General features: G+C 47.9%; 1 protein-coding gene across 1 annotated transcript; it reads left to right on the top strand.

Moving 5' to 3' along the window:
• The first annotated feature begins 3,961 nt into the window (after positions 1-3,961).
• Positions 3,962-7,369, top strand: LOC124682705 (nudix hydrolase 15, mitochondrial-like). The gene is made up of 4 exons (XM_047217342.1): positions 3,962-4,312; positions 5,366-5,508; positions 6,501-6,620; positions 6,938-7,369. The coding sequence occupies exons 1-4, from the start codon at positions 4,084-4,086 to the stop codon at positions 7,160-7,162; spliced, it is 717 nt and encodes a 238-aa protein (XP_047073298.1). The 5' UTR covers positions 3,962-4,083; the 3' UTR covers positions 7,163-7,369.
• The last annotated feature ends 20,133 nt before the right edge of the window (positions 7,370-27,502 follow it).

The following is a 27,502-nucleotide window of genomic DNA, read 5'->3' on the forward strand; positions in this document are numbered from 1 at the left end:
ACCTACGAACATGAACCACAACGTTGATACTAATGTTGTCAATAGAAGAGTAAATTGAATCTTTACTATAGTAGGAGAGACGAGACACCCGCAAAGCCTCTTATGCAATACAAGTTGCATGTCGAACGAGGAGCAAGTCTCATGAACGCGGTCATGTAAAGTTAGCCCGAGCCGCTTCATCCCACTATGCCACAAAGATGCAAAGTACTCAAACTAAAGATAACAAGAGCATCAACGCCCACAAAACCATTGTGTTCTACTCGTGCAACCATCTATGCATAGACACGGCTCGATACCACCGTAGGATAACGTTGCATAGAAAACAAAAATTTTCCTACCGCGAACACGCAATCCAAGCCAAGATGCAATCTAGAAGACGGTAGCAACGAGGGGGTATCGAGTCTCACCCTTGAAGAGATTCCAAAGCCTACAAGATGAGGCTCTTGTTGCTGCGGTAGACGTTCACTTGCCGCTTGCAAAAGCGCGTAGAAGATCTTGATCACGATCGGTTCCGGCGCCACGAACGGGCAGCACCTCCGTACTCGGTCACACGTTCGGTTGTTGATGAAGACGACGTCCACCTCCCGTTCCAGCGGGCAGCGGAAGTAGTAGCTCCTCTTGAATCCGACGAGCACGACGGCGTGGTGTCGGTGGCGGTGGAGAACTCCGGCGGAGCTTCGCTAAAGCACGCGGGAGCTATGGAGGAGAGGGGGCGGCTAGGGTTTGGGAGGGGGTGGCCGGCCACTCAAGGGGGGCGGCCAGGTTGTGGTCTTGGGGTGGCCGGCCCCCTCCCTTGGCCCCTCATTATATAGGTGGATTCCCAAGAGTTGGTGTCCAAGTCTTCGAATAAGACCCGAACCAAAAACCTTCCATAAGAGAGGGAAACCTAGCCAAGCTAGGACTCCCACCAAAGGTGGGAGTTCCACCTCCCATATGGGGGGTGGCCGGCCCCCTAGGGGGAGTCCACTTGGGACTCCTCCCCCACTAGGGTTGGCCGGCCATGGAGGTGGAGTCCCATGTGGACTCCACCTTCCTTGGTGGTTTCTTCCGGACTTTTCTAGAACCTTCTAGAACCTTCCATAGAGCCTTCCGCGACATTTTAATTCACATAAAATGACATCCTATATATGAATCTTATTCTCCGGACCATTCCGGAACTCCTCGTGATGTCCGGGATCTCATCCGGGACTCCGAACAAATATTCGAACTCCATTCCATATTCAAGTACTACCATTTCAACATCCAACTTTAAGTGTGTCACCCTACGGTTCGTGAACTATGCGGACATGGTTGAGTACTCACTCCGACCAATAACCAATAGCGGGATCCGGAGATCCATAATGGCTCCCACATATTCAACGATGACTTTAGTGATCGAATGAACCATTCACATACAATACCAATTCCCTTTGTCTCGCGATATTTTACTTGTCCGAGGTTTGATCTTCGGTATCACTCTATACCTTGTTCAACCTCGTCTCCCGACAAGTACTCTTTACTCGTACCGTGGTATGTGGTCTCTTATGAACTTATTCATATGCTTGCAAGACATTAGACGACATTCCACCGAGAGGGCCCAGAGTATATCTATCCGTCATCGGGATGGACAAATCCCACTGTTGATCCATATGCCTCAACTCATACTTTCCCGATACTTAATCCCACCTTTATAGCCACCCATTTACGCAGTGGTGTTTGATGTAATCAAAGTACCTTTCCGGTATAAATGATTTATATGATCTCATGGTCATAAGGACTAGGTAACTATGTATCGAAAGCTTATAGCAAATAACTTAATGACGAGATCTTATGCTACGCTTAATTGGGTGTGTCCATTACATCATTCATACAATGATATAACCTTGTTATTAATAACATCCAATGTTCATGATTATGAAACTAATCATCCATTAATCAACAAGCTAGTTAAGAGGCATACTAGGGACTTCTTTGTTGTCTACATATCACACATGTACTAATGTTTCGGTTAATACAATTATAGCATGATATATAAATATTTATCATAAACACAAAGATATAAATAATAACCACTTTATTATTGCCTCTAGGGCATATCTCCTTCAACGTTACTCATTATCCCTTGCGTAAAAAAATATATCAGATGATTTATGAGGACCTCGGCAGAGGAAAGTATTCGAGTGGTACAACTTGAGTCTACGCACGGATTGCAAGCATCCGTACCTAGACTCGGGGGCTACTCCCATCGGGAGCGCTGACGCGCACCCGATAAGAAGAAGATGAAGCACAATTAAGATGAGCAAGAACAATGAAGGAGAAGAATATCGGGAGAAAACATGCATCGCCTCTACCCGAATTATTTTCGGCTAGACACTCGGGGGCTACTGACGTGGGCATTACCCTTCGGGTAACCAGTATTGCCCTATCTGATATTGACAAGTTGGAAGCCCATGAAGCTACCAGAAGGCGAGATGGGACACTAGGCCGGTGCGTCAGAAGATTCCTTGGCGGGCAAGATCAGGAAACGGACAAATAAGGAAAGATTGGATCTAATCTACTGTAAACCTAGTCGTCCTCGGTTAGGACCCTTGAGACCTGGCCTCCTATATAAAGGCCAGGAGAGGGGCTGCCGAGGAACACAATCAATCTTAGCTACAATAGCCGCGAAGCTTAGAACTAGGTTACCCTAGCAACTAGCATCTCGACGAGATCACAGCCCGAACTATTCGGCACCCCATTGTAACTCGTTTTCATCATAATCAAAGAACGGACAGGCAGGACGTAAGGGTTTTACCTCATCGAGGGCCCCGAACCTGGGTAAATCGCTCTCCCCGCTTGTCTGTGTACCGATGTCTCGTGTCAGCTTGCAGGATTCCATCAACCCTAAGCCCCTATCGGAGGGCATTGCCGAGGAGCACCCTCGACAGTGTGCCTTCTGCTGCAACGAGACGGCGGTGAGACGCGATTTTTCCTGGCCGGCCTTGGAGGCGAGGGGAAAAACATGTACACGCCGGCGATCTGTGTCCTGGAGGAGCTCCTGGCCGGCCATGGAGGCGAGGAGGAGCTCAGCCGCGTCATCATCAACGCGTATGCTTCTTGGAGGCCTTATCCTTTCTGCTACTGGTGCGGAGGCATCGCGCCAAAGTTGTTCCTCTCGGCCGGCCGTGGAGGCGAGGGCGAGGGCAGCGATGGTGTTGCTGCTTGCGGTGGTGTTTCTTGAATCTCGGCTTGCGGCGGATCTCAAGCGTCGGCGACTCCCGCCGCCGCAATCTTTGGCCAAGGAGGCCTCGCCGTACCTCGGCAGTTCCTGCTCCGGGGAGTATCAACTTCCCCCACGCCTTAGGGCTGTGGAGGAAGATCAGCAATCTCAGCTCGGCGATCCATCCTGGCGGTGAACCAAGTGGCGTAGTCCCCGGCGTCATCGTCAGCTGCCGGTGTCTGAGGTTGAATCAGAGATGCGGTGGAGAAGAAGGACTTGATCGCTTTTTCCTATTTTTCCTTGAGGTTCTTTCTGTAATTTTCCAGGGCACTTGCGCTATTTCTATTCAAGCCAAGGTCCTGTTTGTAATTGTGCCCACCGTTCAATAGAGCTTCTCGGCCCTTCGGACCTTACTGTTCTTTTATTTTTCATGAAACCCTATATGTTAATTCTCCATTGATTCATGAAACCCTACCGTTAATCCTATGACAACCATTTTATGTTCATAGAAGTCATGTCAACTATTTTCTCCTTCACAATGATTATTCTTTTCCTGCTCATTATCCTACTCTCTCACCGCTTTCAACCCCGCCTGCTCTTCTGACTCTCCACAAACAGTACCTTCTAATAGAACCCGCACCATTCTTATATTCTCATTTTCACTCATGTCACAAGTTGTCATATTATCTTACGAAAAATTATATAGGTAAGTTTCAACTCAATATTTCTCTTAATTTTTCCAAACTATAAAATACATTTTTCACAATTTGTATTTTTCCTAAGTCAAGGGGTCAAATCGGTTTGCCTCGGTTAATCAGAAATACATTCCGGAGCAAGCAGCAAGGCAGCATAGATCACTTCCAAGTTTCAAGACCTCTGATCTATTCCTCCGAGCTTTCAATTCCATGGAGGCGAATCCCGGCACGAACATTGAGGAGCTTATTCAACGGCTGAGGCTCCACCAGCCGCCTCCCTCCCCTTACTCTGGTGATCCCTCCGTAGCGGCGACCCCCGGCGCCGCCGAGCTGTTTCAGCCTCGGAGAGCCGCCGTGTTGGTCTGCCTCTTCCAGGACGCTGCCGGCGAGCTCCGAGTCCTCCTCACCAAGCGCGCCTCGTCCCTCTCCACCCACTCTGGTGAGCAGCTCGCTCGCTTCTCCGTTACAGCTTCCGATCGATCTGAATCGTGGCTCCTCCGTATTATTTCGGGCCCCGTCGAATTTCATAGGGGAATAGTGTCACTGTATGCGGTAGGTGGGGGCTTAGGGACTGAATCATCCTACATTTCGTTGTCGGGTTTCTTTACAAGTCCAAAGATGTACGAATTATTATATTCGACCTCTACTTGCGCGGATTTATCTAATCTAGGAACATTGGAGCAAAGCTTTTACTTCTTGCTGAAAGTTGAGCAGAATCTAGTAGAGAGCTTTGTGTTTAGCAGCGTTTCAGTTAGATGATTAGTTGATGAGTTGTCGGTGGCTTCGTCAGTACTTTGTTTGTACTGTTGTGTCCATACTGGTTTTAATCTTGTAACTTATGAACAGGTTGTTTGTTTATGTCCTGATCTTAATTCACCGGCTCCCAGTTCTTCTACCAAGCTCCTAGAAAAATTTATTCATTGTGTGTAGTTATGCTACCATGGTGTTCAAAGTTAGTCTATGTGGAATTCGGGGCATCAAAAATCTGTAGAAATGATTGGAATTTACTGTCTTGTTGGATGGTCGATGTGAATAACAGTGTTTACCTTAATTTTATGTCTGCTTGCACCAGGTAAGTATAGTTCTCTAAATGTTCAGAAATTTAATCTACATGGGTTCCTGATGTTTCAGTAAGCCTGGAGTGAATTAGAAAAGTCCCTTGGTCACACATATATTTCAGAAATGTACATTCTCATTCAAATTTCATAGCCACCAGCTGATACATTTTAAGGTAGAAAGACTTCATCCAAAGGAAAAGCTAGAAGTTCGATAATATTGTAACAAAATAAATCAGATGTTTAACCTACCTTTCTGCTCTGCCCGGATTTGGCTTGACATATCTTTTACATTTGAAGAATCAGGTTCGCAAATGGATTTCAACCTAGACAAGAGCTGAATTAATCCTATCTTTCTGGTTGAACCTAAGAGCTTGCTTTGATCAAGTTCGCTAAGGCAAGCGATCTGATTTTGTTCCTCTATCTGAGAGTTGCAGGGGAGATTGCATTGCCAGGAGGAAAGGCAGAGGAGGGTGATGCTGATGATGCAGCAACAGCATTAAGAGAGGCGAAGGAGGAGATTGGACTTGATTCAGCTCTGGTCACTGTCGTTTCCTCGCTTGAGCACTTCTTGTCCAAGGTGCAATGTCTATGGGTTATCGCTTACATCCCAACTGAAAAACAGATCACATCGTACATCAGCACAGACTGTTTACGTGCATTATTGGAAGCGGCATGTGAATTTATTTTTCTAATTTTAAAAAAACTGTGAAACCATAGTATCATACACATGCGTGCAGCTAAATCAACTTGACCTAGGATATGCTTATAGATGTTTTGAGGAACATGTAGGCAATTGTCCTTTCGAGAGTCATCTCTTGCTGGATACCAATTGTCCTCATCTGTAAAATGTTACCTTTTTGTTCTTCTGATGTCTTGAAATTAATGTCATAATCCTATTGGACAGTTGAATAGCAAAATTATTAATCTGAAAGATGGAAAGGTTGATTGTAGTTTACAAATGGATCAAAAGTGTGCTGTCATTTACCTTGGGACTAGACAGCTTGTTCAGATTGTGCATTTTATAATTGATGTGATTTTCTTTTTTACATTCTTAATGGCTTTTCTTAGGATTTGATTACCCTAAGAACTGTGATGCAATCTACTTGTTGTTTTCAAAGTTATGAAATGAATATAGCCTTTGACAGCATGATGTCTGTGTAGATTACTTTGATCTTGTCATATCTCCACATGAGGTTTATGGGAAATATATACTGTAGAAGAAACTCTTGCAATTTATCGACGCATAATATAAAGAAGAACATAACTTCCTAAAATTTAAGTGCATATCATATGGTGCAGAGGAAGCCTAATTCTATCACTGAATTTGTTCTAGTAAAATGGCTAAGAGATAGGCCAGGAGTTGCCTTTGTTTTGTTGCTTGAGCACTTTCCATGCCCACCACAAACTATTGCTCCCTGGAGCTTTGATATGTACAAGTTATTGTTTTGGTTGTATGAAGTGGTAGACTTTCCATTTAATTCTAAGGTTAATTTTGCAGATTTTTTTTTTCGATAATGACTTTTGCATTTTTGTGGTTCTTCAAGATTAATATCCTTCATTTTTTGGCAGCATCTTCTGGTAGTTGTTCCTATTGTTGGCATACTGTCAGATATACATGCATTCAAACCAGTCCTTAATGTTGATGAGGTGGACGACATTTTTGATGTGCCCCTAGAGATGTTCCTCAAGGTCTGTGTTTTCACCATGCTAATTTAAGTGCTACATACAATCTCCGTTTAGGTACTTATGTGATGGTATTTGTGTGAGCCTGGGTTGCATGCTTGTGATACTTGCAATTTACCCTGTAAATGACCCAGTTTACTAGTACAGAAAAAAAGTGAAGCACATGAATTACCATGATGCGCAATTTACTGTGCTACCATAATAGCTAACTCTGATAAGTTAACATGCGGGGCTACAGCAGTAGTGGCACTAGCAATTCCTTCCATTTTTTCTTGAAATCCTAGAATGTACACACTCCATTTCTCCCTTCAATCCATTGGCAGGATGAGGGCAGGAGATCTGAGGAGCGAGAATGGATGGGACAGGCATTCACACTTCATCACTTCGATTATGAGAAAGGGAACAAGAAGTATGTAATTTGGGGTTTGACTGCCGGCATCTTGATCCATGCTGCGTCAGTTGTATACCAGCGGCCACCAGACTTTGCTGAACGAAGGGTACAGTTCAACTTGCCAAAGTACTCAAAGGAGTATTCTTCAATGCCATGATCAGGATTAAGATGCACACTCAGTTACATTTAAAATGCCTGGTTTGGCGTACAGAGGACTACACAGCAAGAAATTCTGTAGAATCTAAAGGGCTTGCACATCTCCTGTATAATTTATTCTTTACACAATAATACAGTATGAACATTAACATTCCAAAAATTGTTGATGTTTTCCTGAGTGCACTCCAGTATTGCCTATTATTTTGCAGATACCCAGTTGCCAGTTGTCCCGATTGATCTGTCCAAAAGGCTTGCACTAACGCAGTGAGATTACTTGTTTGTAAATTCAGTTTGCCAAGTGCTTTATTCAATGCTCCAACATGACCTGATAAAATTCACGTGGAAAGCAATGGTTGAACACAGTGGACAAATACAGAAAGTAATGCATTGCTAGTGCTTCTCCGAGTCTGTTTGCAGATAACAGCTCTACTACTTAATTTCCCAGTTTTCACATCACAGTGCTGCCTTTGCTGCTTCTGTTGTTTTTGTGTTAGCTTTAGCCATCGTGGGGGTGGGTAGTGCAGGATTTTCGACCGGCATTCTGGTTCAGAGAAACCGAAAGCAGTAGTGGGTGCTTTTTGGGGCAAAAAGCTCATGAAGTCCTTTGGCAACTCTTTGGGGTTCGTCATGCCGGCGCTTCGTTTCGAGAAATCACGCGGGGTTCTGTCATCTCCAGACTTCAGGGATAAGAGCATCTCCACCGGTAGCCCTCAAATAGGCGCCGACAGGGGCGCTGGCACCTCCGTTTGGGGGCCGCCGGCATTGCATCCTCTATTTGGGGGAGCTGTTCCCACACCGACGCCCCCAAAACGGTGACCCCGATAGATGTTTTGATTTAAAATCATACATAAATGTATAGAAAATTGAATAAGAAATATTTTATTCCACAAACTAATACATAATTGGGAACGTGGTTTATATGAAGATATAGTTTGGAACATGGTTTTCCACAAACTAATACATAGTTTGAACCATGGTTGACACAAATATAAAACATTGCAAAAAAACTAAACCTAACTAGGCCGGCCATCGCAGGTTTCGTGTGTTCGCTGCCAAGAAAGAACACTCGAAGGCACACCCAGTCACCCAAACTGGAAAATCCAGCTGGCGAGGGTGCCCCTTGTTGGTTCTTTCGATGAAGAACATCAGAAAACATGTGAGCCGATATTCGCTGCGAAGAAAGAACACTCGTCAGTCGTCCTCCTCGGCGCTGTCGACGTGGTAGTTCCGGCGGCAACGCGTGTCGTCGAACACCTTGACGCTCATGTCCCTATCGTCGAAGTAGGAGAACACGAGCACGAAGCCGGCTTGGAGGCTGTGGTGGCGCGCGAACTTCTCCCAGCCGTTGTGGAGGTACATCTTGCCGCGCGCGTCGTAGATCACGTCCACGATCCACCGGTAGTAGCCGCACGAATCCTCCCACAGATGCAGCGTGCCCGGGCGGTCGTCGCCGGTGACGAAGTCGGCGAAGGTGTCCGGCAGCCTCTGGATGCCGCGTGGGTCGCCCTTGAGGACGAGGACGAACTCGAACAACACGGGCCCCTCCTCATCCATCTCCGACGATGAAGACGACGGCGTCGCAGGTGACGGAGCGTGTGCACCTCTGCCGCGGCCACGACCACGACCACGGCTGCGACCTCGGCCTCGACCAGACATGGCGTCGTTTTTTCAGATGGCGGCGGCTAGGGTTGGGGAGAGAGGCGCTAGGGTTTGTGAGTGAGAGGCACTATGAGAGGCAGACCTTTTTATAGGCCGGAGGGAGACGGGGAGTGGGGGAGCAGGGGAGCGGTGGCGCTCATTAACGGCGACACGAAGAGCAAGGCGCGCCTGACGGGACGGTTCGCTGCGCGTCTGCGAAAACTGCACCGCCGTTGCGCCCAAATTAACTCTCGTCGCGAGGTAGGCGACGGTTAGGTTAAAATTGAATGAGCCGATGACGCGTCGGTCCCGCCACTTCCCGCTGGCGTCGACTTTTGGGATGTGTGGCTGATAGGCGGCTCCCACGCCCAAAACATTCAGCCTCGCGAGGCGCCGGCGGGCCCGATTCGCGCCCTGGGCGAAGGGGCCGGCATGGGGTTGCCGGCGATTCTATTGGGCTGCAAAATTGGCCGGCGCCGTATGGGGCGTGCCGGTGCGAGCCCATTTTCGCTCCCGGTCCCCAAAATGCTATCGGGACCGTTATCGGGGGCGCCGGTGGAGATGCGGATTCCATCGCCCACACAGATCCTATCAATCACCGCCATTCCATATGCTTCACTTGTCGCCCGATTTTTTGTAGGCATGACCGCATGAGCATGTAACATGAACAGGGGCTACGGTTATGTATATCGAAAACTTAGGTCCAAAACTTACTTCATACGATGAAATGGGGTGTGGCCAAGTGGTAAGAGCGGGTTTTGGTTCGGTAACATAGCTCTGATAATAAGGTATTTCTCGTCCCAATGTTCAAACGAAATCACTGGTAGAGATTCTGGGATCAAGATATTGCTGTGGAAAAAGAAAAACTTCCCTGCCTAGCATTGTTTTTCAGCTTTGGCAACTTTGTTGCCTTTGGGATTCCTCACAGGGATGTTCACCTGTGAAGGAACACGCACGGACGGTAGCACTCGACAGAAACTAAAAAATAATTATCCGCAGTTTCAGTAGCTGGTTCTGGCTATTCGGTCTCCAAGACCCACTTTGGGCAGGACTCAGGGCGCGCGCGTGCACCTCTAGTCCCATCGGATCCGCATGTTTCTTTCACTGTCCATTTCAGCCTCCGTGCATGCATGCTGCCGCCACTCAGTTTCTATCAAAAAAAATAAAATATCAATGGCACGTGCAAACTTATTTTCTGCTAAATATTTTTTAACAAGGAAAGGAAAGGTCCCAAGGACCTAGTAGCTGCATTTGATTCCAGCGGTGGGTATATAGATTAAAAAGCAACAATAACTAATGGGGCCTAATTTGCAAAAGGAACCCCGAAGCATATGAAAGAAAATCTATCGGGTCGTTCTCCACCGCAATGATGAACTCCCCTCGACATCCAAGCCAACTTCACCGCCACCAGGGACACGTCACTTAAGATGATGCCGCTGAGAAACGCTGGGATGGAGCAGATAAAGAGCCTCTACATCGGTATCACTTGTGGCTAAGCCTAAGGAGGGCCAACCTTCAGCCATGAAGAGCAAGGGCAAGACGGTAACTACCGTCGCAAGTCATGTGCATGTGAAATCCTAGGAACGCCTGCAGCCGAAGTTCCTCGAAGTGCAGATCGATGAGTTCAACCTCGCCCAAGACCAACCACACACCATCACCTCGATGGATGAAAATCGGAGTTTGGCCGGCAAGATATGCATAATTTGAAACACCGCCGAGCTTTATTGAAAGGGATGCAGTGGTAGAATCATTGGACACATTCGGCTCCATCCTTTGGAGCGCCACAAATAGCAACAATACCTCCACCAGCCACCGCCCACGTGCTCCGGTGCCAAGGTCCCCGACAACATCGTGCATCCGCCACATGGGCTAGACCAACCCTAAGTCTCAACTACTGCTACCATATACACGAAGGAGTCGGCCTCTTCTCCCCCGTTGTCTCCGGCCAACGAGACCGCTAGAGAGGAGGGGAGAGAAGCCGGGGACGTGGGAGAGACTCTGAAGGAAGGGTTGGAAACAGAAAAAGGACATGGAGTCCGTTACGAAAAGGAGGACTAGCTAGGATATCCAAAATTTATAGAGTACACAATTTTTATCTCTCAAATTTCAATTCTTTTATCGGGCTGGAACAATCATGGAGAAACATGTTGGTGTCGTTATATTCACTTTGCTCAATGCTTTAAGGTTTATACTGATGCTAGGTATCATTTAGTTTCATTAAGTTCTAAAAATCAGAAACAAATTAGCACACAACGAAACCTAATAATTTACTCTCAACAATCATGCCCAAGTTCTCCGTAAGTCCAAAGCTTACCCTAATCATCTATAAATTCCATTGGTAAAACTAAGAGAGGAGGAAGCAATGATCCATCCAGATAAAACCGAAACACGTACTTTTCCTCAACAACAAAAAAAGGAAACACGTACTCCCACCAATGAGAAATAGACATGCCGTACTCGTACGACTGTCTTACCAGAGTACCAGACTAGCTACTCGCTCACCCACCAATGAGAAATATCGTTGTACGATGTTACGTGTAGTCGTGCTCAATGCTCTATCCGAGCCATGGTCCTCTAGGCTAGCTAGGGTCCTCCACACTCAGCGATAGCACATGCAGCAGCAACAAGATCTCCAGCTTTTTGGATGCGAACGCTGCAGGCAAAGAAGGCCAGCGCAGGCAGCTTCTGCACAGTGCCTTGCTTGTTCTCTTGCTGCACTTTCCACCGCAGCTCAATGCTTCCAACTGGTGACCACATAGGCTGCAGCTGAATTGGACAGGTCACAAGTGGATTATATTATTCTCTTTCGTTTTTTCTTGGAAATATAGAAGAATTATGCTAGATGGAAATGTGGAAATGTTGATTCCCACTCCAGTGCCTGAACACCGTGATATTAGTTTGATCGATGGAAGATGTGTGACTTTTTTCTTTCTTTCTCAAATGGGGTATAACCGGGCTCTGCACTGAAACCATACACATAGCCGTTATTTTAAACCATCTAAAAGAAGAACACAAAAACTCTTTATACATCTTGTAGTCGTTTAATTAGAATAGCCAACCACCATGATCAAAGATAGCACGCACATTCGCCATCAGTTGATTACACCTAGAAACCGTATATTCTCGCTGTTCCGTGAAAAGGAGGTATAACCACATGTGTATCCGATAAGAATATATATGGATAACTTGTAACAAAAATTAGAGCTATAGGTTTGTTGAAAACCACATCGTTTCGACAATTTCAAATTTCACAAACTAAAGCGCAAACGCCCACACGAGTACGAGTCTTCGTCTGCTTGTCTATCCTGTTTAGATAGTTTTCTAGACATACTAGTCACATTAGCTAGAAGAGGAATGTTATATGTAAAATGTGTTAAGGCAATATGCTTGTTGTATTACGGGGGCCAAAGGCCACAATATATAGTACATGTACAGGTGCACATATGCAGAAAGCCCCCTAACATAGGGAGAAACTACAATATACAGATATATACATCTAACACCCCCCTCAAACTCATGGTGGATCCACAACACCGAGTTTGGAGAGCAAAAATCATGCTCGCGCTCGAGTCCGTGCCTTCGTAAAGAAATCCGCCAACCGCAAATCTGAAGGCACATAATGAACCGCAACAACATCATCCCGTACCCGAGCACGTGTGTAAAAAGCATCAACACCAATATGCTTGGTCAGCTCATGCTTGATCGGATCACGTGCAATACCGATAGCACTCGTACTCGTCAGACAAAAGTGGAGTGGGTGTCGTAATAGAGACCCCAAAATCTGCAAGCAACCACCGTAACTAAGTCACCTCAGCAATCAACAAAGCCATAGCCCGCAACTCAGCCTCAACACTCGAACGAGAAACTGCGACCTGTTTTCTTCGTCTTCCAAGCAACAAGCGAACCACCAAGAAACACACAGTAAGCAGAAAGTGAACGACGATCCGTAGGATCACTCGCGCACGTAGCATCCGAATAGCACTGGAGCTGGAGAGAGCTGGAACGGGGAAAGAAAAGGCGACGAGTGATCGTGCCACGAAGGTAACGAAGAACACGGAGGAGATGACTATAGTGAACAGTGGTAGGAGCTGAGACAAACCGACTCGAATATGAACAGGATAAGAAATATCGGGACGAGTGACAAGCAAGATAAACAAGACTCCCAACAAGATGGCGATAACGGGTGGGATCAGGAAGAGGATCACCATCGTAGGGACGAAGCTTAACATTAAGCTCCATAGGAGTATCAACCGTGCGCTCATCCCCAAGAGCAAGCACGAGCAAGAAGATCCCGAATGTACTTTTCCCGAGAGATAGAAAAGCCATCGAAGTGGAGGAAACCTCAATGCCAAGAAAATAGCGAAGAGGACCAAGATCAGTCATAAGAAACTGATCACGAAGACGAGCCTTGACGAAGGTAATATACTCAGGATCATCACCAGTAATGATCATGTCATCAACATAGAGAAGAAGAAGAGTACGTCCACGAGGAGAAGTGTGAACAAAAAGTGCTGGATCATGAAAACTAGGAGAGAAACCAGCAGCAGTCACCACAGAGGCGAAGCGCTCAAACCAGGAACGAGGGGCCTGTTTGAGGCCATAGAGAGAACGTCGAAGACGACAAACCATCCCATCGGGAACAGAATATCCAGGAGGAGGCTGCATGTAAACTTCCTCACTCAACTCGCCATTAAGAAAAGCATTCTGAACATCAAGCTGGGAGACAGACCAACGGCGAACAGAAGCAACGGCAAGAAGGGTACGCACAGTAGTCATATGGGCCACAGGGGCAAAAGTCTCATCATAGTCACGGCCGTGCTCCTGCTGAAAGCCACGAGCCACAAGACGCGCTTTATAGCGCTCAAGAGATCCATCAGAGCGAGTCTTAATTTTATAGACCCACTTACACGTGATGGGACGAACACCGAAGGGGGAGAAATAAGATCCCAAGTGCCGGTGCGCTCAAGCGCAGCGATCTCCTCAGCCCATGGCAAGCTGCCATTCAGGATGACGCTCGGCATCCCGATAAGAAGTCGGCTCGGAAACGACAGAGAGACCATACTGACTAGGAGAGTAACGAACTGGAGCACGACGCTGACGAACAGGCCGTGAAGGGGGAAGCTCATCTCGCGAAGACAAGTCATCGAAGAAGAGGAAGAAGGGACAAGCATCGGAAGGATCCGAAGCCGGAGAACGAGGAGTACTAGGTGGACTAGACGAACGAGAGGATGGCGCCGAAGGGGGCGCATCGAAGTAGGAGGGAGGGGAGGAGGGACAGCGGGGGTGCATCCGGAAAAAGAAGAAAAGAGATATCATCCACCGGGTAAGTACCCGAGGTGGGGCGAGGATAGAAGGGACGCGTCTCATCAAACGTGACGTCACGAGAGATACGCATCCGACGACCAACGGGGTCCCAACAGCGATAGCCCTTATGCTCATCACTGTATCCGAGAAAAACACACTCAACAGACTGAGCGGTTAGTTTGGTGCGTTCGCGAGAAGGCAGAAGGACATATCAGACGCAACCAAATGAACGGAGAGTTGAGTAGTCTGGAGAAACACCAGAGAGACGCTCGAGAGGAATGCCACCCTGTAGAGCAGCGGAAGGCTGAATGTTAATGAGGTGGGCCGACGTAGCGACAGCCTCAGCCCAGAAATGTGGCGGAAGAGAAGAAGCAATCATCATAGCACGGGTGGTCTCAAGAAGATGACGATGCTTACGCTCGTGTTGTGGGTATACTTTATGGGTATATCAACGGCATGGCCTAGATCCGGCAAGCCCGGGTGGCCCATAGATGGTGGTGAGGCATGTGGCCCATCGGGCGGCCCAGTTGCTGTAGATCCTGAAGGATGAAGTCCAGCCCAGGAACGGAAAGCCGGATCTCAACCGACCTACGAAGGAGGCCGGATCCGTGACGGCCCATGAAGTATCCGGATCCAAGCACGTACTTAGAGGAAGGCGGATCCTTGACGTACACGGCAAGACATTGTACCGTAGTTAGGCAACTTGTATTCCGGCTAGGACTCTCCATGTAAACCCTAGATCCGTGCGCCTTTATAAGCCGGATCCCGGGAGCCCTAGAGGCACAACCACAACTCATTGTAACAACGCGAAAGCGCCCGGATAATTCCGGACAAGCAGCGAGTAGGCCCCGTCATCGTGCGGGTGTTCCGAAGCCGGGTAACTCGCGTACCACCGTCCCGTGAGCACTCCGCCCTATGGCCCCTACTTCTTCTCCCCCTCGTGAGGATCCCTCCTCCGAGGTACCGTCGATTAGGCAACGACGGCTGGCGCCCACCGTGGGGCCTCGCGGCGTCCGGAGGCCGGAACCGGGAGGGTTCCGCCATGGGAAGCTACGACGACACCATTGCCGTGGGGCGTGTCCTTTACGCCGGAAATCTGCCGATCGTCCCTCCGGATGAGTGTTGGATTCCGGCTAAAACCGACCCCGTCAAGCTCTCCATCGTCCCGGTTGGCGGCATACACATCTTCATCGGGAAACCGTCGATTCCGACGGAAACCCACCGGTGAGTAACGCCGACGCGACCGCCGCCGAGCAGGACGCAGCCGCGAAGATCCGATCCGAGACGCAGGAACTTCCCGGCGAAGATTCCGCCTTAGATCTGAAAAAATCAAATCCCACCCAATCCGCCCCTGAGCAGGAAATAACGGTGGAAGACCAATGCAGATCCGCCTGGGTCTCCCAGGTGTTAGAAAAGTAAAGGTGTCACTTCGTGCACTTCTTGGCCCATACCGCCGGAACCGCCCCTCAGGAAGACGGAGCTGGTCCCGAGCAGGTCGAGGCCCCGGAAAACAACGCTGCTCCGGATCAGCAAGAGGCTGTCGGAGAAAGCGGAACTCCGGCTGAAGAGTAAATTTTGGGAAACCTAAGCCCAATTTCCGGAGACACCCAATCCATGGACACTGAAGAGTTCGATCGCAAGGTGAGGGAATATGGATACGGTGATCAGCCTGAGGTTGATTCCGCCCAACCAAAGCAGGTACTTGCAACTGTAGCGGCGCTGGGATCAGAAGAGGCCGGCACCCAATCCGACCCCCAGCCATCCCATCAGGGATCTCCAATGTCGCGGGAGCGACCCCGTAGGGATTCTTCCTCGGAGAGCCTCCTGTCGCCTGAAGAGATGGTCGCACAAGCAGGCATGGATGCGGTTTATCGCTCGGATATCCTTAACAAACCCATCACTCCCGAAGACATAGAAGCATTAGAAGCTAAGAGAGTGGAACTGCTGGCCACAGCCAAGAAGTTTAAGGACACCGCAGCCACCATGCTGGAGGAAAGGAAGCACGCCGCAGTTTTTGTGGAAGACTTCATCCAGCGTGAGCAGGAGGTGGACGAAGGACTGGCAAAGGTCAAGGAACTCCGAAAGCATTGGGAGGACAAGATCGTTGAAGCTCACCAGGAGGTCGAAAAGGTCCGGCGTGAGTTGATAACTCCCCGCAGGATCACTTTCGCAACTCCAACGGAGCAACAGCCGCTCGCAACCCCAAAGGACAATATGACGAAGGCTGCGGAGATCTTGAAGAAAAACAACGAGGAGATTGACATCGACTATGTTCGCACGCTCGTCGCTTCAGCGGTCAAGCAGCAGAGCAAGGCAGACACTTCGCGCAAATTGGAATCTAACCCAGAGCATTGCGTCTCCACTGCGCAGAAGGACGCCCACGACAATCGCCATCGAGATGACGAATCGCGAACCGGATCCTCGGAACGCAGAAGGAAAGCCACGGAACACCCAAATCCGATCCCCGTACCATCAAAGACGCCACCGTCAGATCCAAGAAAGGGAAAGGATGCAATGTACTCTGGACGAGACAAATACCGCAACCCCTCTCCTCCGCCTAATGGTTACCCGCGTCCCCCTCGCCGCCGTAGTCCAGCCGGAAACACCAGGCCTCAGGGGCATGGTGGAATTGTTATCCGCGACAACGTGCTGCCCTCAAGAAACAGAAACAAAGAGCGCACGCCGGAACCTCGCCGGAATCAGAACAACGATCGTGAGCCCGAGCTTAGGAGGAGTCGGAATGAGGAGCGCGACCCGGAGCCCCGCCGGAGCCGGAACGACCATGGCAGCCAGCCGCCACGGCGAAGGCAGCCACGAAGCCGGAGCCGCACCGGGAAGGCCGGGGAGAATCTGAAGGCGGAAGCAAGAAGTCGGATCGACCACCTCGCAGGTCTCCTCACCACCACCTAGCGGTGGCGGCGGAGGTGGAGGCGGAGGCGGTGGCCGGAGATCTCGCTCTCGCTCACGGCCCCTCGCCACGGCTCGCGCGACGCGCGGGAACGCCTCAACGAATACGGAACCGACTACATCGGTCCGAAGTGCTTTGGCAGGATGATTCGAGAGGAACCAAAGCCAAGGATGAACCTCAAGCTACCCGGAAACCCGAAGCATTATGATGGCACCGAAAGGCCGGATACCTGGATTGAGGATTACTATAATGCAAGTAACCTTTGCCGGAGGAACCCCTAATATCGCTTGCCGCATGCTCCAGCTTGTACCTTGTAGGTCCAGCCCGGATCCGGCTCGGCCGACCTCGAGAAGAACTCCATCTTTTGCCGGTTTGACCCGAAGACCGCTTTCGAGAAACACTTCGGAGGCACCTACAAAAGACCTGCCACGGCAAGCGACTTACAAGCCCGTATCCGGAAGAAGGGAGAATCCTCAAGAAACTTCCTCACACGATGGTTGGCATGCGAGAACGAGTGCGAAAACGTCGACCACACCACCGCCATGTACGCCTTCATTGGTGGACTGCAGAGAGGAGGATTGCTGAGGCATAAGCTCACTTGTTTGGCTAACGCAAATAAACCGACTTTGGATGAGATGATCTCCATTGCCGGCGACCATACCGCCGCCGATGATGACGCAGGCGGTGATATCGCAGCTACAGCAATCCCCCTACACCAACAAAAGAAGAACCGTGATAACGGCAACAACAGCAGCCATAAACGCAAAAACCCTGATGACCAGAAGAGTGGCGGATCCGATATGGTCGCCATGGCGTTCCAACGCGGAGGTTCAGGAGGCGGAAGAGGACGCGGCCGTGGAGGCGGAGCCGGCAGGGGTCAGCAGCATGGCACTGAGGTCACCGCTGGCGGATCCCGCGCCCCGCAAACCTACGAGGAGTACAGAGACATGCCCTGCCTAGCCCACTTGGATACGGTTACAGGGAAGTCCACTCACACCAACCGCAACTGCAAGTGGGTCAACGACCTAAAGAACGACCCGGAGGCAGGATACAAGCGAGCCCGGAAGCACCGCCCACGCGGCAAAGGAGGCAAGGGCAAGAACAAGGATAAAGAGGAGGACAGCTTCGAGGCGATGGACGAGGATGATAACTCGCCGGATCCCAAAGCCGGATCCGCAGGTAAATCCAACCCCTTCGAGAAAAAGAGCGTGGGGGCTTACCACACCTTCCTCGGAACCCCAACAGATCCGCGCTACAAAGTCGGCTACCCGGATCCCGAACGCCACAGCTTCCGGCCGTGCCGCAGTATGTCAGGTGGTCGGAAGTTCCGTGCACATTTGACAGGGAGGATCATCCCGCCATTGTGCCAAAAGAATACTACGCCTTGGTTGTAAGTCCCCGCATAGACGGGTATGACTTCTCCAAGTGCCTCATGGATGGTGGAGCCAGCTTGAACATCATGTACCTGGAGACTCGGAGCGGATGAACCTCACCAAGGAACAGCTCAAACACAAGCAACACCGAGTTTCACGGCGTGGTTCCGGGTAAGAAGGCGAACTCCCTCGGCAGCATCACACTTCCCGTGGCTTTCGGCGATGTTCACAATTTCCGCGAAGAGAAGATCACGTTTGAAGTTGTGCCCTTCAAGAGCTCCTACCACGTCATCTTCGGCAGGCCCACCTACCACAAGTTCCACGCAAGAGCGTGCTACATCTACAACAAGCTCAAGATTCCGGGTCCCAATGGTATGATTACCGTAACCGGAGACTACAAAAAGGCTCATGAGTGCGAGTTAGGCGAAGCCGCCTTCGCAGAGTCTGTCATATCCGGAGAAGAGCTGAAAGGCTACAGAGCCGCGGTGGATCCGACTGAAATGCAGACCACCAAGAAGCAGATCTCCGAACAGAAAAACTCCTTCAGGGCCGCGATAGAGACCAAGAAAGTCAACTTCAAGGAAGGCGACGATTCCAAGCAGGTCTCAGTCGGAGCCAACATGGACCCCAAATAGGAAGACGCGCTCGCCGAGTTCCTCCGCGCTAACATGGATATCTTCGCATGGCAACCTTCTGACATGTCCGGAGTACCAAGGGAACTCGCCGAACACTACCTCAACATAAACCCGGGGGCTAAACCGGTCAAGCAAGTGTAGGATAACGTTGCATAGAAAACAAAAATTTTCCTACCGCAAACACGCAATCCAAGCCAAGATGCAATCTAGAAGACGGTAGCAACGAGGGGATATCGAGTCTCACCCTTGAAGAGATTCAGCCTACAAGATGAGGCTGTTGTTGCTGCGGTAGACGTTCACTTGCCGCTTGCAAAAGCGCGTAGAAGATCTTGATCACGATCGGTTCCGGCGCCACGAACGGGCAGCACCTCCGTACTCGGTCACACGTTCGGTTGTTGATGAAGACGACGTCCACCTCCCGTTCCGGCGGGCAGCGGAAGTAGTAGCTCCTCTTGAATCCGACGAGCACGACGGCGTGGTGTCGGTGGCGGTGGAGAACTCCGGCGGAGCTTCGCTAAAGCACGCGGGAGCTATGGAGGAGAGGGGGCGGCTAGGGTTTGGGAGGGGTGGCCGGCCACTCAAGGGGGCGGCCAGGTTGTGGTCTTAGGGTGGCCGGCCCCCTCCCTTGGCCCCTCATTATATAGGTGGATCCCCAAGAGTTGGTCTCCAAGTCTCCGAATAAGACCCGAACCAAAACCTTCCAAAAGGAGGGGAACCTAGCCAAGCTAGGACTCCCACCAAAGGTGGGAGTTCCACCTCCCATATGGGGGGTGGCCGGCCCCCTAAGGGGAGTCCACTTGGGACTCCTCCCCACTAGGGTTGGCCGGCCATGGAGGTGGAGTCCCATGTGGACTCCACCTTCCTTGGTGGTTTCTTCCGGACTTTTCTAGAACCTTCTAGAACCTTCCATAGAACCTTCCGCGACATTTTAATTCACATAAAATGACATCCTATATATGAATCTTATTCTCCGGACCATTCCGGAACTCCTCGTGATGTCCGGGATCTCATCCGGGACTCCGAACATATATTCGAACTCCATTCCATATTCAAATACTACCATTTCAACATCCAACTTTAAGTGTGTCACCCTACGGTTCGTGAACTATGCGGACATGGTTGAGTACTCACTCCGACCAATAACCAATAGCGGGATCCGGAGATCCATAATGGCTCCCACATATTCAACGATGACTTTAGTGATCGAATGAACCATTCACATACAATACCAATTCCCTTTGTCTCGCGATATTTTACTTGTCCGAGGTTTGATCTTCGGTATCACTCTATACCTTTTTCAACCTCGTCTCCGACAAGTACTCTTTACTCGTACCGTGGTATGTGGTCTCTTATGAACTTATTCATATGCTTGCAAGACATTAGACGACATTCCACCGAGAGGGCCCAGAGTATATCTATCCGTCATCGGGATGGACAAATCCCACTGTTGATCCATATGCCTCAACTCATACTTTCCGGATACTTAATCCCACCTTTATAACCACCCATTTACGCAGTGGCGTTTGGTGTAATCAAAGTACCTTTCCAGTATAAGTGATTTACATGATCTCATGGTCATAAGGACTAGGTAACTATGTATCGAAAGCTTATAGCAAATAACTTAATGACGAGATCTTATGCTACGCTTAATATGGGTGTATCCATTACATCATTCATACAATGATATAACCTTGTTATTAATAACATCCAATGTTCATGATTATGAAACTAATCATCCATTAATCAACAAGCTAGTTAAGAGGCATACTAGGGACTCTTTGTTGTTTACATATCACACATGTATCAATGTTTCGGTTAATACAATTATAGCATGGTATATAAACATTTATCATAAACATAAAGATATATAATAACCACTTTTATTATTGCCTCTTGGGCATATCTCCAACAGTCTCCCACTTGCACTAGAGTCAATAATCTAGATTACATTGTAAGGAACCTAACACCCATGGCATTCCGGTGTTGGTCATGCTTTGCCCTAGGGAGAGCTTTAGTCAACGGATCTGCTACATTCAGATCGGTGTGTACTTTGCAAATCTTTACTTCTCCATCTTCGATGTACTCGCGAATCGAGTGGTAACGCAGCTTGATATGCTTCAGCCTCTTGTGTGACCTTGGTTCTTGTGCATTGGCGATGGCACCCATGTTGTCACGAGTATATGACTAGTGGGTCCAATGCACTAGGAACCACACCGAGCTCTACAATGAACCTCTTCATCCATACCGCTTCGATGAAGCCTCTGAAGCCGCTATGTACTCCGATTCTGTTGAAGACTTCGCCACCGTGCATTGCTTCGAGCTTGCCCAGCTTACTGCAGCACCATTCAATATAAACACGTATCCAGACTGTGACTTAGAGTCATCAGGATCAGTGTTCCAACTTGCATCGGTGTAACTTTTTACAACGAGCTCTTGGTCACCTCCATAACAAAGAAACATATCCTTAGTTCTTTTCAAGTACTTCAGGATATTCTTGACCGCTGTCTAGTGCTCCATTCCTGGATCACTTTGATATCTGCTAGTCAAACTAACGAGCATGCGCTATATCCGGTCTTGTACATAGCATGGCATACATAATAGAGCCTCATCGCCGAAGCATAGGGGATCTGATTCATCCTTTCTCTTTCTTCTGCCGTAGCCGGTCCTTGAGTCTTACTCAAGACCTTGCCCAGTAACATAGGTAAAAACCCTTTCTTACTTTCGTCCATTCTAAACTTCTTTAGAATCTTGTCCAGGTATGTACTCGTGATAGCCCTATTAGGCGTCTTGATCTATCTCTATAAATCTTGATGCCTAATATATACGATGCTTCACCAAGGTCTTTCATTGAAAAACTGTTATTCAAATAACCTTTTACATCGCTTAATAGTTCTATATCATTCCCAATCAATAATATGTCATCTACATATAATATCGGGAATGCTACAGAGCTCCCACTCACTTTCTTGTAAATACGAGCCTCTCCATGACACTCGTATAAATCCGAAGTCTTTGATTACCTTATCAAAGCGTCGGTTCCAACTTCTTGATGCTTGCTTCGAGTCCATAGATTGAACGCTGAAGTTTGCATACTTTGTCAGCATTTTTAGGATCGACAAAACCTTTGGGTTGTACCATATACAACTCTTCCTCAATGTCTCCATTAAGGAACGCCGTTTTGACATCCATCTCGCCAAATCTCATAATCAAAAAATGCAGCTATTGCTAACAAAATCCTCACAGATTTTAGCTTCGCTACGGGTGAGAAAGTCTCATCGTAGTCAACTCCTTGAATTTGTCGGAAACCCTTTGCGACAAGTCGAGCTTTATAGACAGTAATATTACCATCGGCATCTATTTTTCTCTTGAAGATCCATTTATTCTCGACAGCCTTTCGGCTATCGGGTAAGTCTACCAAAGTCCATACTTTGTTATCATACATGGATCCCATTTCGGATTTCATGGCTTCTTGCCATTTGTTGGAATCTGGGCTCATCATCGCTTCTTCATACGTCGCAGGGTCCTCATCATTGTTATCTACAATCATGACATTTAGACAAGGATCATACCAATCAGGAGTGGCACGTTCCCTTGTCGATCTGCGAGGTTCAATAGTTTCCTCGTTCGAAGTTTCATGATCATTATCATTAGCTTCCTCTCGTTGCCGGTGTAGGCGGTATAGGTACAACTTCCGGTACTTGTGCTACTCGATCAACGAGTATAGATTCATTAATCTCATCGAGTTCTACTTTTCTTCCAGATCACTTCTTTAGTGAGAAATTCTTTCTCAAGAAAGGTTCCGTTCTTAGCAACAAAGATTTTGCCTTCGGATCTCGTGATAGAAAGTGTACCCTATAGTTTCCTTAGGGTATCCTATGAAGACGCATTTCTCCGCTTTGGGTTCTAGCTTGTCCGGTTGTAACTTTTTTACATAGGCTTCGCAACCCCAAACTTTAAGGAACGACGACTTAGGTTTCTTATTAAACCATAATTCATACGGTGTCGTTTCTACGGATTTTGATGGTGCTCTATTTAAAGTGAATGCGGCTGTCTCTAATGCATAACTCCAAAATGATAACGGCAAATCAGTAAGAGACATCATAGAACGAACCATATCTAAGAGAGTTCGATTACGACGTTCGGACACACCGTTTCGTTGTGGTGTTCCCGGCGGTGTCAATTGTGAAAGTATTCCGCATTTCTTTAAATGCATGCCAAACTCATAACTCAGATATTCACCTCCGTGATCAGATCGTAGAAATTTAATCTTCTTGTTACGTTGATTTTCTACTTCACTTTGGAATTCCTTAAACTTCTCAAAAGTTTCGGATTTATGTTTCATGAAATAGATATACCCATATCTACTCGGATCATCTCGTGAAGGTTAGAACATAACGATAACCACCGCGCGATGCTACACTCATTGGTCCGCACACATCGGTATGTATGATTTCCAATAAGTCAGTAGCTCGCTCCATCATACCAGAAAATGGAGTCTTAGTCATTTTTCCCATTAGACATGCTTCGCATCTATCAAGTGACTCAAAGTCAAGTGATTCAAGTAATCCATTAGTATGGAGTTTCTTCATGCGCTTCACTCCAATATGACCAAGACGACAGTGCCACATATAAGTAGAATTATCATTCAATTTAATTCGCTTAGCATCAATGTTATGTATATGCGTATCACTACTATCGAGATCTAACGAAATAAGCCATTCTTTTCGGGTGCTTGACCATAAAAGATATTATTCATAAAAATAGAACAACCATTATTCTCGGACTTGAATGAATAACCGTCTTGCATTAAACAAGATCCGGATATAATGTTCATGCTCAACGCGGGTACATAATAACAATTATTTAGGCTTAAAACTAATCCCGAAGGTAGATGTAGAGGAAGTGTGCCGACTGCGATCACATTGACCTTGGATCCGTTTCCAACGCGCATCGTCACTTCATCCTTCGGTAGTTGTCGTTTATTCTTTAGTTCCTGTTTCGAGTTACAAATATGAGCAACCGAACCAGTATCAAATACCCAGGTACTAGAACGAGAACTAGTGAGATAAACATCTATAACATGTATATCGGATATACCTTCTTTCTTCTTCTTGACAAGGCCGCTCTTCAAATCCGCCAAATACTTGGAGCAATTACGCTTCCAGGTGTCCCTTCTCCTTGCGGTAATAGCACTCGAGCATCGGGCTTAGGGCCGTTCTTAGGTTTCATAGGAGGCGTGGCAGCTTTCTTGCCACCCTTCTTGAATTTTCCCTTAGACTTGCCCTGTTTCTTGAAACCGGTGGTCTTGTTGACCATCAACACTTGGTGCTCTTTCTTGATCTCAATCTCAGCAGCTTTTAGCATGCCAAAGAGTTCGGGTAACTCCTTGTTCATGTTCTGCATATTGTAGTTCATCACAAAGTTCTTGTAACTTGGTGGCGGTGATTGAAGGACACGATTAATCCCCGATCCGTTAGGAATCACTATTCCCAAGTCACCGAGTTTCTTCGCATGCCCGGTCATGGCGAGCATGTGCTCACTAATGGAGCTGCCTTCTTCCATCATACAGCTGAAGAAATGTTTCGATGCTTCATAGCATTCCACGGCCGCATGAGTCTCAAAAATAGCTTTCAGCTCATTCATCAACTCATGAGGATCGTGGTGCTCAAAACGTTTTTGAAGATCGGATTCCGGACTGCACAGGATGGCACACTGAACTTGAGAGTACCGAGTTTTCCGAGTCTCGTAAACAGCTTTTACTTCATCGGTTTCAGTTTCGCAGGAGGGTCACCTAGCGGTGCATCAAGCACATATTGCAGATTTCCGCCGGAGAGGAAGATCCTCACATGACGGAACCGGTCGGTGAAGTTGCTACCGTTGCTCTTAAGCTTTTCTTTCTCTAGGAACTGGTTAAAATTGATTGGGGACGCCATCTCTACAACATATATTTGCAATAGTTTAGACTAAGTTTATGACAAATTGAGTTCAAATTTTAATTCAACATAATTAAAAATCTAGGTGAACTCCCACTCAAAACAATATCCCTCGCATTGTCTTAGTGATCACACGAACCAAATCCACCGCACCTAAACCCGATCATCACGAGAAAAGGTGTGATTTCAATGGCGAACACTCAAAGTGTTCATCATATCAATCATATGATTCATGCTCTACCTTTCGGTATCATGTGTTCCGAGACCATGTCCGTACATGCTAGGCTCGTCAAGGCCACCTTAGTATCCGCATGTGCAAAAGCTGTCTTGCACCCGTTGTATGTACTTATCGAATCTATCACACCCGATCATCACGAGATGCTTCGAAACGATAAGACTTGATAACGGTGCTACTAAGGATGAACACTTTATTATCTTGAGATTTTAGTGAGGGATCATCTTATAATGCTACCGTCGCGATCTAAGCAAAATAAGATGCATAAAAGGATTAACATCACATGCAGTTCATATGTGATATGATATGGCCCTTTTGTCTTTGCGCCTTTGATCTTCATCTCCAAAGCACGGACATGATCTCCATCATCTTCGGGCATGATCTCCATCATCGTCGGCGTAGAGTCAAGGTCAATGGCGCCGTCTTCATGATTGTCCTCCATGTAGCAACTATTACAACTACTTTGAAATACTACTCAACATGAAATTTAAAGACAACCATAAGGCTCCTGCCGGTTTCCACAATACAATAATGATCATCTCATACATATTCATCATCACATTATGGCCATATCACATCACCAAACCCTGCAAAAACAAGTTAGACGCTCTCTAATTTGGTTTGCATATTTTACGTGGTTTAGGGTTTTCGATATAGATCTAATCTACCTACGAACATGAACCACAACGTTGATACTAATGTTGTCAATAGAAGAGTAAATTGAATCTTTACTATAGTAGGAGAGACAGACACCCGCAAAGCCTCTTATGCAATACAAGTTGCATGTCGAACGAGGAACAAGTCTCATGAACGCAGTCATGTAAAGTTAGTCCGAGCCGCTTCATCCCACTATGCCATAAAGATGCAAAGTACTCAACTAAAGATAACAAGAGCATCAACGCCCACAAAACCATTGTGTTCTACTCGTGCAACCATCTATGCATAGACACGGCTCTGATACCACTGTAGGATAACGTTGCATAGAAAACAAAAAATTTCCTACCGCGAACACGCAATCCAAGCCAAGATGCAATCTAGAAGACGGTAGCAACGAGGGGATATCGAGTCTCACCCTTGAAGAGATTCCAAAGCCTACAAGATGAGGCTCTTGTTGCTGCGGTAGACGTTCACTTGCCGCTTGGAAAAGCGCGTAGAAGATCTTGATCACGATCGGTTCCGGCGCCACGAACGGGCAGCACCTCCGTACTCGGTCACACGTTCGGTTGTTGATGAAGACGACGTCCACCTCCCGTTCCAGGGGGCAGCGGAAGTAGTAGCTCCTATTGAATCCGACAGCACGACGGCGTGGTGTCGGTGGCGGTGGAGAACTCCGGCGGAGCTTCGCTAAAGCACGCGGGAGCTATGGAGGAGAGGGGGCGGCTAGGGTTTGGGAGGGGGTGGCCGGCCACTCAAGGGGGCGGCCAGGTTGTGGTCTTAGGGTGGCCGGCCCCCTCGCTTGGCCCCTCATTATATAGGTGGATCCCCAAGATTTGGTCTCCAAGTCTCCGAATAAGACCCGAACCAAAACCTTCCAAAAGGAGGGAAACCTAGCCAAGCTAGGACTCCCACCAAAGGTGGGAGTTCCACCTCCCATATGGGGGTGGCCGGCCCCCTAAGGGGAGTCCACTTGGGACTCCTCCCCCACTAGGGTTGGCCGGCCATGGAGGTGGAGTCCCATGTGGACTCCACCTTCCTTGGTGGTTTCTTCCGGACTTTTCTAGAACCTTCTAGAACCTTCTAGAACCTTCCATAGAACCTTCCGCGACATTTTAATTCACATAAAATGACATCCTATATATGAATCTTATTCTCCGGACCATTCCGGAACTCCTCGTGATGTCCGGGATCTCATCCGGGACTCCGAACAAATATTCGAACTCCATTCCATATTCAAATACTACCATTTCAACATCCAACTTTAAGTGTGTCACCCTACGGTTCGTGAACTATGCGGACATGGTTGAGTACTCACTCCGACCAATAACCAATAGCGGGATCCGGAGATCCATAATGGCTCCCACATATTCAACGATGACTTTAGTGATCGAATGAACCATTCACATACAATACCAATTCCCTTTGTCTCGCGATATTTTACTTGTCCGAGGTTTGATCTTCGGTATCACTCTATACCTTGTTCAACCTCGTCTCCCGACAAGTACTCTTTACTCGTACCGTGGTATGTGGTCTCTTATGAACTTATTCATATGCTTGCAAGACATTAGACGACATTCCACCGAGAGGGCCCGGAGTATATCTATCCGTCATCGGGATGGACAAATCCCACTCGTTGATCCATATGCCTCAACTCATAC

This window comes from Lolium rigidum, chromosome 1, assembly GCF_022539505.1.
Source record: "Lolium rigidum isolate FL_2022 chromosome 1, APGP_CSIRO_Lrig_0.1, whole genome shotgun sequence".
NCBI classification, from domain to species: Eukaryota; Viridiplantae; Streptophyta; class Magnoliopsida; order Poales; family Poaceae; genus Lolium; species Lolium rigidum.

What these genes read in the sequence shown, in the direction of transcription:
- LOC124682705 (XM_047217342.1), top strand. Translation starts at nt 4,084, where the DNA reads ATGGAGGCGAATCCCGGCACGAACATTGAGGAGCTTATTCAACGGCTG. An exon ending in TTGAGCACTTCTTGTCCAAG is followed by an intron (nt 5,509 to 6,500) that starts GTGCAATGTCTA and finishes ATTTTTTGGCAG; the next exon opens with CATCTTCTGGTAGTTGTTCC. An exon ending in CCCTAGAGATGTTCCTCAAG is followed by an intron (nt 6,621 to 6,937) that starts GTCTGTGTTTTC and finishes ATCCATTGGCAG; the next exon opens with GATGAGGGCAGGAGATCTGA.